The sequence below is a fragment of the Apodemus sylvaticus genome, chromosome 7 (genome assembly GCF_947179515.1).
Source record: "Apodemus sylvaticus chromosome 7, mApoSyl1.1, whole genome shotgun sequence".
In the NCBI taxonomy this organism is placed as follows: domain Eukaryota; kingdom Metazoa; phylum Chordata; class Mammalia; order Rodentia; family Muridae; genus Apodemus; species Apodemus sylvaticus.
Genome location: NC_067478.1, coordinates 111,634,357 through 111,647,599, shown reverse-complemented (window position 1 = coordinate 111,647,599; position 13,243 = coordinate 111,634,357). Strand labels below are relative to the sequence as shown.

General features: G+C 52.3%; 1 protein-coding gene across 10 annotated transcripts in view; it reads left to right on the top strand.

The window, feature by feature from the left end:
- Nucleotides 1-13,243, top strand: part of Dnm2 (dynamin 2) — an 83,666-nt gene that overhangs the window by 54,375 nt on the left and 16,048 nt on the right. For 3 of the 10 annotated variants that reach the window (XM_052188910.1, XM_052188906.1, XM_052188904.1), the window contains exons 9-14: nt 291-358; nt 2,401-2,539; nt 3,413-3,499; nt 7,666-7,736; nt 11,214-11,265; nt 12,146-12,157. In XM_052188910.1, coding sequence (XP_052044870.1) covers nt 291-358; nt 2,401-2,539; nt 3,413-3,499; nt 7,666-7,736; nt 11,214-11,265; nt 12,146-12,157 — 429 coding nt within the window. Of the gene's footprint in view, nt 1-290; nt 359-885; nt 1,025-2,400; nt 2,540-3,412; nt 3,500-7,665; nt 7,737-11,213; nt 11,266-12,145; nt 12,158-13,243 lie in introns of all 10 variants that reach the window. The other 7 variants (XM_052188909.1, XM_052188905.1, XM_052188903.1 and 4 more) reach the window with 3 other exon arrangements.

The window sequence follows — 13,243 nt, the reverse complement described above, 5'->3', positions numbered from 1 at the left end:
GCACCAGATCCCATGGAATTGGAGCCATTATGTGAATGCTGGGAACTGAACCTGGATCCTTTGCAAAAGCAGCCAGTGCTCTTAACTGCTAAGCCATCAGGTCTGCAGGCTTAGTGGCAGGTACCCTAACTTACTGGACCATCTCTGTGGCCTTCAGTTATTTGTAATTTTGAGCTGCTAGGTCATCTTTGTGAAATACAGTCATGAATAAAAACAAAAATGTTCCAACTGCTCCTGCTGTGAGGCGGACCTGGGAATTGATTCCAGGTATGTGGTTTGTTTCTTCTCAGATGGAGTTTGACGAGAAAGATCTACGAAGAGAGATCAGCTATGCTATTAAGAACATCCACGGCGTCAGGCAAGTTCTCTTCCTCTCATTCATGTGGGGCCCCTAATCGTCTGAGGCCCTGCCTAGTGAAGCCTTTAGAAGGTGCATGGATAGTTTTCAGAACTGTATAAACATCTCAGTCTTCAAGGACAGAGAACGTGTGTGTGTTTTGGCTCTGTGACTGTCCTGGGTCTCGATTACTTGTGTCCCCTAGGATACATGACCCTACTCTGTGAAATCTGTGGTGATCAGAGGTTGGGGGGAACAGACCTGAGTCATGCTCCCAGGTCCCTTTTCATCACGGGTCACTTGTCGGCCTCTTGGTGTCCCCTCCTTGACTGCAGTCAGTGAACTGTACCCTCTTCTCTAGCATCCCACGACCCTTGGGTCACCTCAAGGGCTCCCCGGCTGGGGACGCTCAGGTGTCCTAGCCCCCAGTTTTAAGGATAGTCTTCATTGTCAGGGACCTAGCCATGCTTAGAAAGTGGCTGACCACACCCTTTGTTTTTCTCTGACTTATCTCTCCCTGCTTCCCCACTGGGTCTGGATGTTTTTAGAACTGGGCTCTTCACGCCCGATTTGGCGTTCGAGGCCATTGTGAAAAAGCAGGTGGTCAAGCTGAAAGAGCCCTGTCTGAAATGCGTGGACCTGGTTATCCAGGAGCTAATCAGTACAGTTAGGCAGTGCACCAGCAAGGTACCGAACCCGCGGACGTGGGGCCGCAGGCTTGGTATCAGACCCCAGGTCACCTCATTTCCAAGAATCCTACAGGGATGGGAATGTGTCAGCCTGGACCCACTCAGAAGGGGGTAGGGGAATGCTGGGCTTCTCAGAGCCAGCTAGACTGGTGACAGGTCTCCTGGGACCCTGATACCAAGCCCAGCATGCGTATGGTGGAATGGGGGTGTCATCTGGCTGTGTTGCTTTGCTGCTTGCTAGGGAAGCAGATTGGGGCTTCCTCTTCAGCTGTTGGTGGAGGCCACGGCTCCTGGAGCGTCACTGTTGTCCCCTTGACAAATGATAAATGCCTGCTTCTTTGGTGTGGGTCACGTCTCTGTTCCCACGGCACGGGAAGAACATAAACACTGGTGGCACACTGAGAGCTCAGTGCCCAGCCTCGCAGCTCCGCGGGCTCCACAGCGGCTCTGCCAGCCTTCCCTATGCCCCGGGCAGTCCTTGTTCCATCCCCACGCCTCCCAGGCACCTCCACACTGTCCTCGTGGTCATCAAGACCCGTGTCCCACTCTTCGTGGGCAACTGCCTCCATTTGGCCCAAGCCCCCAGGCTTCTCTGGGAGGGCTGTGTCCTGGACAGCATGCTCCTGCCAAGCTGCTAGAACGCTTGAGGGGAAGGAGAGGGCATCTGCTTGCCCCACCTCGACATTGTCAGCTGTGAAATGGCAGAGAAGGTCTGCGTAAGCTGCCCGTCCTGGAGCAAGTCCCCCATGTGCTTCCTCAGCTTCTCCGGTGGGGAGCAGAGCAGAAGAAGCCAAGCGAGCACGGGTGGGCTTAGTGCCAGGGTGAGCTGGTAGCGCGCTTGTCTGGCTGCACAGAGCTTGGGGTCCGTCCTGAGCATCCCACAGACCGGATGTAGTCCTCACCCTGTGATCCCAGAACTGGATCCAGGAGTCGGAAGTAGGAAAGTAGTTCAAAGTGATCCTCACGCATATATACTTAAGTTGGAGGCTAGCCTGTGCTACAAGACCATTTCAAAAACTGACACCCAGAGGGGCTGCTGATTGGCGTCCTAGGGGCCGTTGTCACAGATGTGAGGATTTGAGATTTCTCACATCCCTTTGGCCCTGTGATGACAGTGTCCTGTAGCACTTAGCCTTGAACTGTAGAGCTGCCCTGTGCTCCTCAGGCCTGCCCTGTGCTCCCCCAGGCCTTGCTGCTCCCAAGCAGCCTCTGAGACAGACGCGGGCGCAGGCCTCTCTGCGTATGCACTAACCAGCTCATTCTCCTTTCTTCTCTTTCTCTCTTTCTCTCCCTTCCTATGTGTGCATTGTGCGTGTGGCCTGCACTACCCTTGGGTGTCTCTCAACCTCGTCCCGCCCTCCTCCGCATGACCAGGACGGGGCTCTTCACCCCCGACATGGCCTTTGAAGCCATCGTGAAAAAACAGCTTGTAAAACTCAAAGAGCCAAGTTTGAAGTGTGTTGACCTGGTGGTGTCGGAGCTAGCCACGGTCATTAAAAAGTGTGCTGAGAAGGTAACAGGTCTTGCTCCTCCTGTCCCTCATTATTCCCTCCTATTTCTCCATTGGTGTCAGCCCTGAGCATCAGGACAGTCCTGCCTGGAGGGGACCCTGCTGGGCACAGTGGTCAGCTGTGGTCATCCCAGCTGCCATCTTGAACTGTGCATGGCGGACTGAGTGGGAAGTGCACCTCACACGTCCCACCTTAGCAGTTTTGGGGTCCAGTGGAGAAACTTTTGACGTGTTCAACATAGTCACATTTGTGAAGCCGTTCTCACTCCAGGCTCATCCCTCGCCACCACCGCGTGCGTCCTCCTGTGTGCGCCTGCATTAGGGTGCATTTAGCGGCATCTTTCTCCTCCTGGGGAAGGTGTCACTCACTACCCAGATAAAGAGGAGGGAGTCTGAGGGTCGGCCACCTGGTTGCCAAACTCACAAAGATCAGGGTAGTTTCCAGCAAAGGCTTCCCTGAGCTCAGTGGCCCATGATGCTGTGCCTGTCATCCCGGAGCAGGGCCCCATGGCCATCGAATGCTCAGTGAGGCCGTCCGTCCGTTTGTCTGCCTTTACCTGGTGCTGGGCAGGAGGGGGCTGTCTGGCACCTCTGGGTAGCAGGTGTCACTCACCCTCTGCCACTTTCCACCTCCAATTGCTGGCTTTGCAAGCGGCTCTCTGCATGCACGGCACCCTCTCGCCTTCCCCTCGCCACACGCCCCTGGTGGGCCTGCCCTTGTCTCCCACCTGCATGAGCTGCAGGAGCTGGGAGACATGGGCAGAGTGGGGCCCTGGGGCACCTCCCCTCCCCTTCCCCGGCCTCCATCTCGTCCTTGTGTTCCCCCTGACCTGACCATGAGGCCCGTGTCAGCTCAGCCTTTCTGCCTTCTCCCAGCTCAGTTCCTACCCCCGGCTGCGAGAGGAGACCGAGCGGATTGTCACCACCTACATCAGGGAGCGGGAAGGGAGGACCAAGGACCAGGTACTGCACCAGCTCAGTGTTTTCTGTTTGTCTGTTCGTGTCTAGCAAATTTTGAGAGTTTAGTTATGTGAAGTGACAATATTTTTCTTTAACTCAACCTGCCTTCCAAATAAATTAGTCAGAGACTCTAAGATATATTTAATCAGGCTATACGGCACAATAGCTGAGCAGTTATTAATCTGTTCTAATCCCTGACGCTAATCTGGCTCCCTCCCAGCCAGAGTCTCCGGATGCTTGAAGCTTGGTATTGGTCTGGCTCTCTGCTCCAGTGTGTGCCTGTGGTGACTTGTCACAGACTCCGCCCCTTCTGTACCCCGCCCTGGCCGAGGTCAGAAGTGCAGCCATACACTCTCCACTGTTCAGCCTTCGGCAGGTCAGCTTTTATTGAGAAAACAAAGAATAAACAGACAGCTGTATTCATACAACATTGAGACAAGAGATAAAGACTAGACTTTACAGTGCCTTTGCCGCCAGATATGGGGACAGAGAATCAGCATTTGAATTACAAGGATTATCTTTACACAGGGAACAGTATCATGCTTACACTGTGATACTGTTTAAGTTACAGTTATTTATTCCAAGTGTGTTTTCCACAGCATGCATGTGGAGGCCAGAGGACATCTCTGAGGAGTTGTTTCTTCCCTTCCCTTCATGCAGAAGTTCTGGGGGTCAGGGGTCAAGCTTAGTTCACAAGGCTTCCGAGGCAAGTGTCTTTAACTGCGGAGCCATGTTGCCAGCCCCAGATCCATTCTAAGGCCTAGGACCATGGTGTGGCTAGAGTGGCCCTTGCCTAGCAAGTGTGAAGCCCTGGCTTCCATCCCCAGCACCCCATCAACAGAGTGTGGTGGTGCACCATTGTCATCTGTCTTGGGAGCCAGAGTCAGGAAGATCTGAAACTCGGTGTCATCCCTTGACTACATAACTGGGCTACATGAGACTGTGTCACCTACCACCACTCTCCCAAAAAAGAGAGAAAGGGAAAAAAGTGATTATTATCTGCTGCCACCCCATCCCCATTGCCGAGCCTGTATCCTGCCCTCCCATCATGCACTGAGAGTCTTCTGCCATGACTGTTCAGGTGGCATTAATGTCTTTGTGCAGCTACAGATAGGTTGTTCTAAACATACAACTAAATCTTTGTTCACTTTCTAAAGACCAAGGTGGTCTCGTCTTTGCCAGGATCTCCCCATAGTGCTTTGGGGAGACTCCTTGTGAGTCTGATTTCTGTCCAACTCTGGCCCAATGTTCAGGGTATGTGTCACCTTTGGTGGCAGTGATTGACTTTCTCTATTGTTGGGACATTTTCTCCTGTGAGTGTGCTGTATCTTTTAGAGCTGCCCTTACTGCTGGAGGGTCCGGGGTATCGGAGCCTTGCCCTCCATGCCCTGGGCCAGCACTCATCCTTCAGGAGGGCAGCTGGAGCCATGCCTCCCTCGGTGCTCACGTGCTCAGTGGACCTAGATCTTGTTCCTGCACTCACCTGTTAACTCACAAGCATCTGTGACTCCTGTCCCAGGAGATCTCATACTTACTCCTAGTCTTGCAAGCACTAGGCATGCACAGTGTGAACAGACATATGTGCGTATTTAGTAAAAATAATAATCTAATTATGGGGTCTTATTACATGTGCTTAAATCTAAACTACTAGAAGTGTCCTTATTGTGTCCACTGTGGTAAAGAAACTGGCTCCTTTCACTTCAAATCTTCATTTAGCACTGGGCGTCTTAGATGCTCTGTAAGCCCATAGTTCTCATGGCCTAGGAGATATGGGTTTGATTCAGGGCCTGTCATTACAATATGGAGAGACTGAAACGGGATGATCAAGAGTTCAAGGCCAGCCAGGCAGTGGTGGCGCACGCCTGTAATCCCAGCACTTGAGAGGCAGAGGTAGGCAGATCTCTGAGTTCAAGGCCAGCCTGGTCTACAGAATGAGTTCCAGGACAGCCAGGGCTACACAGAGAAACTCTGTCTTGGAAAAAAAAAAAGGGTTCAAGGCCAGACAGACTGGGTTATATTATGAAGGGCAGAATGCTTCAGTCGTACACGAAGCCCTGGGTTCCATCCCCACCACCTCAGGAACCTTACAGTGAGAGTGCACTTGAGATTGCTTAGGAGGCGGAAGCAGGACTGAAGTTGAAGGTCATTCTCCGCTATGTGATGAATTAGAGCCATCCTGGGCTCTGTGAAACCCCATCCCCAGAAAACAAACAGAAAGTCAAAGGAACACACACACACACACACACACACACACACCCCAGAAGCAGGACCCTTCCGATTGGTCTCCATCTCCACTGCTGAGGCTGCTGCTGCTCTTCCTGTGCACACAGCCCCTGGTACCCACTGTGGACACTACCAGGCTTGAAATCAGAGCTGTGGAAAGACAGTGTTCAGGCCTTACAGAGCCAGCTTCAGGGACTCTGCACAACACCCTGCACTCCCCAACAACCTCCTAGGTTTGTGTATGTTGTCTTGGTTATTACTGAGGAGGTAGAGGCACAGTGACCAGGGAGGGTCTAGCCTTGAGCCAACAGAAACCTTTTGTCAGCATAAGCAGAGCCCCTCTGTCCAGGCAGCCTGGCCTGTTCTTAATGGACACTAGGCTGGACAGCTGCCTGAGGCAGTAGAGTCCATGGAGCGACGTCAGCAAACGAGGACCAGAGCGTCCGAGCAGACGGGGCTGCTGTAATGGGGTTGCTTGACAACGGACTGTCTAACAGCATCTCTGTCTGCCAGATTTGAGAATGCAGCTGTCTCAGGTATGGGCATGAACATACATGCTGGGGCACCTGCACATGTGAGTGGCTTTTAGTGTCTGTAATACTGAGTTCCATTTTTTTTTTTGTTTTTAAAATTTATTATCCAGGCATAGTGGCACACACCTTTGATTCCCCGCACTCAGAGGCAGAAGCAGGTGGACCATATATACGCATATGGTGTACAGAGCAAGTTCCAGTATAGCCAGGGCTACACAGAGAAGACCTGTGTCCATATCAGATGATAGGTAGGTAGGTAGGTAGGTAGGTAGGTAGACAGGCAGACAGACAGACAGACAGACAGACAGACAGATAGATAGATAGGTAGATAGATTTTTTTATGGGAATGGATATTTTGTCTGCTATAATGTATGTGTGCTACATACGTATCAGGTGCCTGCAGAGGCCAGAAGAGACAATCAGATCCCCTGGAACCAGAGCTGCAGACAGATGAGAGCCACCATGTGGGAGCTGGGAATTGAACCTGGGTCCTCTGGATGAACAACAGATGCTTGTAACCACTGAGCCCTCTCTCCAGCCCTCAGCCATATTCTTAATTTTACCTTACTATGTTTGAAAATAGAGCCACACATAAGCCAGGCATGTTGGCGCACATCATTAATCCCAGCACTTGGGAGGCAGAGGCAGGCAGATCTCTGAGTTCAAGGATAGCCAGGGCTACACAGAGAAATCCCAGCTCAAAAAAAAAGGGAGGGGGAGGGAATGGGGGGAGGAAGGAAAGAAAATAAAGCCACACGTCACTCACTCATGCTGGCCTGAGCTCAGAATGCAGCTCTGAGAGTTTCTGGTTTTGTTCAGTATAATTTATACATATATTGTCATGTGGATGTGCATGCATGCATGTGCTTGTGAGTTTGGAAGTAGCACTGATGAGAGAGATCTCAAGGCTAGTCTGAAGTCATATGCATTGTGAGTCAAAGCTGGCTCAGGTGCAGCTTGGTGGTAGAGCAATCTCCTGACATTTATAAATCCTGACACCAACCCCGGCAGTCCCGATAAAAGAGAAAAAGAAAGAAGAGAATGAATTCCAATCCACTTCCATAACTTAGTAGCACTAGGCCACAGGTCCCAGGCCAGTCAGGGCCCAAGGGAGACAGTAGTTGTCGAGATGAGCACTCAAGGCTGTACCCGTGCCCACCACACTGAGCTACAGCCACTGTAGCTTCCTGCACTTCTTCCCACCTGCAGACCTTCCTTCGTCCTGGTGATTTAGCCTTCCTGCTGCATCCTGTCTTGGAGAGCCGAGAGACTGGACCAGTTATGTCTGCTGCCCTCTGCTGTGTGTGTGTGTGTGTGTGTGTGTGTGTGTGTGTGTGTGTGTACATACATAAAGTTCTATGCCTTCCATGCTGTTCTGTATGCTATAGTCACACACACCCTACTTTCCTCTAGATTCTTCTTCTGATTGACATTGAACAGTCCTACATCAACACAAACCATGAAGACTTCATTGGATTTGCCAAGTACGTATCCAGCCATTGTCACAGGGGCAGCACCTATTCCCCCCAGCACCAAGACCAGAGTGTTCGTCTATCTGGTGGGGATGCTAGGCAGAGGGTAGAGCCACTTAAGAGTGCCTTGAAGTTTTTCTGTGCTAACTGTGACTTCTGTCACAGCGTCCTCACCTAGCATGCTGTCTATAGACATCTCGGGGACAAAATGTGTGTCCTGTGGCCATTCTCAGGGAAGAGGGAGGCCAGCCAGGCTCATACTATGCAGGACTTCTCAGAGCTTAGCATGTTGGAGCATGTTGCAGGCTCTGCCTTTCACACACTGTATACAAACATGTACACACTGTAGATTTCCAACCAGAACCTTGGGCTGGGGCGCCTCTATCATTAGCACCTGGCTAGCATGCACAAAACCCTGAATTAGACCCCAGGACCAATACAACACATACCATACCTGGTCAGCAGTCAGCTCTGGATGCCAGTGGTGGTGTTGTGGTGGCTCATGGACAATAGGACACCACCAGGCACCAAAAGACGGACCCTTGTGTCCATCTATACTACTGGAGTGCTTTCATGCAGGGCCCCCTGGTGGAGCAGTAAGCAATCCAGGTCAGGTCCACCTGTCCACAGGAAGTCCCTGTGCAGATAGACTGTTGAGACACAGTCTGCTCAAGGCTCTTGGAAGTCCAAAGGACAGCTTTGGAGATTTCCTGAGTGGCAGGCCCTGCTGGGCACAAAGCTTGAACTGTCTGTTGTCTTTGGGCAGAACTGATGGAGCATCTGTTCTGAGTGGGCACACGGCAGAGGAATGAAATGAATGAATGATTGATTGACCAGAAGCCCCTCCCTGAGCACATGTAGCCTAGGGCCCTTAGCTGGGTGATTTCTTCCCTGGGGTGGGTTGCTTGGGGGGGGCGCTGGGGAAGGCAGCCTCTTTAAGCCCTGCTCTCCAGCCCTGCATGGGCAGCAGAGTGGCCCCCATGGGTTGCTATCGGTTTCCTCACCTCAATGTGTCTGCCTCTCACACTTCATCCACAGTTCCTTCTCACAATCTCTCCTGTTTTTCCTTTGACCACTCCACTTCTTTCTCTGGATTCCGGGGCCTTCCCACTTACCCAGCTGTTTCTATACTGAGGAGCTGGTCACAGGGTGGGTATTGCCTGCTGTGTGCCTTTTTCCCTGGTGTGTGACCTGGGGCGTCCTCCCTGGGGAGCCTCAAACCTGTGGGGGATGTTCCAGAAGCCCTTGAATCACAACAGCCATTCTCTCAACCAGGGCCCCAGCCAGGCCTTGTGAAGAGGACACTGGGTAAGACACCATAGAGCCTGCCCATGTAGGGCACACAGACTGGGGAGTAGTGGATGGTAGCTGGAAGCCGGCCAGAGGGATGAGGCCTGGGGAAAAACCCTCCCAGAGTCATGCAGGGGCAGGCAGGGGACAGCAGGGAGCCACCACTGGGCAAGAAGACCAAGAGGCAGGATGGAGCCGAGCTGGAGACCACGCCCCTCACTAGGGAGACTGAGAAGCCTCAGAAGAGTTTAGATCCCCTCATGATACCCAGAGTCTCTAGTTAGGTCCTCACTATCTTGGCTGCTGCTGAGGGAGCCGTGTGGCACTTACGCAGCACACGCGGGCGGGCCTTGTCACCACTCTGTGACTGCTGCTTACTTACACCCTCTTCAGCATGCCTCCTTATAGACTGGCCCGGAGGAAAAACCCATGATGGCGGCTGACGAGGTGATGGAGGCTTGGTTGAGCACTTGCTTAGCATGCAGGAAGTCTGCCCCCAAGTCAGACGGTGTGATAGCCCACCACAAGGTGACGCTTGGTTATATATCTGAAGTAGAAGCCAGACAGGAACACAAGAGACCCTCCCACAAAAAAAAAAAAATTAGGGCCAATAAGATAGCTTAGCAGGTAAAGGCGCTTGCTGGGCAAGCTGCATTGCGAGTTAGAGCCGTGTACGCAGTGCTGTGCCCTCCAAAAAGTAGAGACACTTAAGCCCTGGGGTAGCAGTATCAGAAGAGCACGAGGTGGGATTCTACATGAGTGAGTCCTTCCAGTCTAGTACAGAGAGCCTGTCTCCTCCAAACATGCTCTGCCTGTCTGGCGAGACCGAAGCTCTGTGGCTGGCTCCTGGTCTCTGTACGCTACTTGAACTCCTGAGGTAGCCCTGCCCAGGCACAGACTCATCTCCTGCCTTGGCCTCCACACTGGGGTCTCTGCCTCGCTCTCATATAACTCCAGACTGATATTCAGCTGGTGTGAGCTACAGGCAGAACCTGAGAGCAGCCAGCAGGATGGAACCACACATGTTGCTACTGGACCCGCTGCACAGGACCTGGGTCCGTTCCCAGAGCCCACACAGCAGGTAGCTCATAGCCACCTGCAACTCCAGGCCTCCAGTGCCCTCTGGCCTCCATGCTCACCTGCACATGTGTGGTGCACATAAACTCATGCAGGCAGGCACACTGACATATACACACATTCATACACATGTATGTATACACACATACCCCCCCACATGCATGTCTTTAAAAGGAAAAAGAAGCTCTAACAGAGAAGTGGCAGGACACAGTTGCTTTCAGGTGATCGTGTTATTGTTAGAGTATGCATCAGAACCACTAAGGAGAGTGTGGGTAGCTACAGGAAGTACAGTGTGGGCTGCCTGAGGCACCGCTGTGTGTGGCGTGCTTAGCGCCTGCATACGCAAAGCTCTGTCTTCCATCCCCAGCGCTTCATATACTGGACATGGAGGCACAGAACAGATCACAACCTGATGGTGTACAATCCCAGCACTTGGGAGGCTGAGGCAGGCAGATCTGTCAGTAACTGTCCAGCCTGGTCTACATTGAGATCTAGGATAGCTGGGCTAGCCTGTCTTAAGAGAGGGTGGGAAGAGGAACTATAGTTTCTGGGTGTCTGTGGAGAGGAGTCCATGCACGAGCCTTGTATGCGGTCTGCTGCAGCCCCTTCTGCCACAGGTGAAGGTGCAGAGTGGCTGCTGACAGGGGACATGCAGGGGCCTCCCTTATGGGCTTGGGTCAGGTTCTTCTAGCAGCCATTTGCCCAGTGTAAGCCCCAGAACTGTCAGGGCTGGTTATGAGAGCCTCCTCTAGACTGGTGAGGGGTCAGTGGTGGGAAGAGAACGTAGAGGGGCCTCAGGTATGTTGTGCTCGGGGTCCCTGGAACCAGCCCCCTGCCCCATTCCCTGCATACCTCTTCTTTGAAGCTCTAATTTCCAGTGACTTGTGGGAAATGGCTGGTGCTTCTGGAGTGGCTGTGAGAAGGTTCTAGAAGCCAGGGTTAGCCAGGTGCACTTGTCTTATTCGAGTGCTCTCGCCGTTCTGTATGTTTAGGCCACGCCCTTGCCTCTGCCCGTTCTGGGTCAGTGGGCCGCTAGGGAAAGAGCCCCAGCCAGGCCACCAGGGCCTCTCTTCACCTCACCGCCACATCTCGTCTGATGCGCCTGCTCTGCTTCTGTTACAGTGCCCAGCAGAGGAGCACGCAGCTGAACAAGAAGAGGGCCGTACCCAATCAGGTAGCTCCCCAGTCTCCGCCCTTTCACCCCCTCCTCAAGACAGGAGCATACGTAGCTCGTCATAGCGTTTGATATGGTACACCTTAGTACTAGGCCACTCTGTCAGCCTCTGGGCCATGTAGCTGTTAGAACTAAGGCTTCCACAGGGCCTTGGGGCAAATTCCAAACACCCAAAGGCCTCATCTGACATCTAATGTGAAAGTTACAACTTGACCCTCAGAGCAGGAGATGTGTAACAGTGACCCCGGCCGGGTGTATGCAAGCAAACTGTTTTCTAACTCTGGCCCCCGGAATGGGGGCAGGTAGGTAGAAACAGCCAGGCAACTTGGCGAACACGGGGCTGGCTGGATTCCACCCTGGTGAACACGGGGCTGGCTGGATTCCACCCTGGAGAAGCCCAGGTCTCCTTTATAATCCACCCCAGCTTCGGAGGCTTTGCATCCTTACGAATGGCTTCATGAATGCCAGTACACATGTCTGGTTGGGCTTGTTCTCTGTGCAGTTTCTGCCACTGTCCCCCAGTTCCCTTCCCATCAGGCTGGGGTGGGGTGGGGCGCTGTGCTATTGTATCTTGCACGATTTAGAGCCAGATTGGGGAGAAATGTAACAAATGCATGATTTTGAGTTTTCTTTGTGTGTGTGCTTGCCGTAGGTAGTACATACATTGTTGCTTTTTTTGTTTTGAAGAAGATAATGAATTAAATATTAACACCATGAATATAATTAATAGCATGTCATTTTTTCTTTTGCTGTTTTTTGTTCCTCTGCTCTTCCTCCTCCTGCCCTGTGCTTTCCCTGCGTTCTCTCTGTCCCTTCACGTCCCTTCCATCTCCCTGCTCCCCCTTGATTGACCCACAACCCTAACTTTACATTCTCAAAGGGGGAGATCTTGGTAAGTACCTGCTCAGTGTGGTAGCTAACTTAGAGAACCTAGTGGTAATGGAGGCCTGTCTTCACCCTCTGCTCAAAAAACTAACATGTGCACTAACCTGGGAGCTTCACGTCACCGCTGTCACTGGACCCGAGTGTCCTGGGGGTCTGTTGCTCTCACACAAATACTAACCCCACTGCAGCTTTCCGGGAGGCACGCCTCTCTGGCTGGGTCCTAGCAGGTTTTCTTGGTGTCCTATAGTTCAAAGATGGCAAATACGCAGTTCATACATTGCCTCCACCCCAGCCTTGGCTTCCTAGACATGGAAGACTTTGCTCAGGACCTGCTGGAATTCATTCCTGTTGCTGCCAGCCCTTATCCTTTCTCTCTTTCTTCAGACATTGCTGACTGACCAGACCAGGTCTTACCACCTGGGGAAATGTGCCTTTCTGTGCCTGTGGCAGGCATAACTAAATGATCCAACACTCTTTTCTGTGATTAGCAGACATTGCTAATCAATCTTGGCATTCTTTCTTAACCGGCATGCCATTCTGCAGCTATTGGGACTGATTGTTTAATTTTCCACGTGATATCCTGCTCCTTGTACTCACAATAGGCGTGAATGATCAGGTTCCCGCTAGCCTGTGGCCTTCATGGCAGCTAGCTGGCCTGTTCCGCTCTCCCACTTTTCTTATCCATGGCCTGAGACGGACATCACTAAGTGATCCCAGCACCTTTCCTGTTGTGCTCAGAATTGATGCCGTAGACTACTCCCCCAGTCAGCTGGTGTATATCGTATTTGCCATCCTAACTGCGGGCAACTCATCTTCCTTTTGCACAAGGGCTGGGAGCTGGCCTGTCAGAATGGTGAAAGCAGGTGATCTGTGCTCAGGAGTCTGTGGAGGCGCTCCCTGCAGGCAGACCCCTTTCTCCAGAACATTCTCCTGCTGCCGCCACCATTCTCCGCAGAGATATTCTTGGAATTTTGAGCTTTTGCTAAAGTTGAGCCACGTCTGTGTGAGTGGCAGGTCCTTGATGTGCCTGGGTCCTGGCAAAAGCAGGCTGGGTCAAAGGTTAACCTGAGCCAGTGTTAAAGAGGAGCCTAGG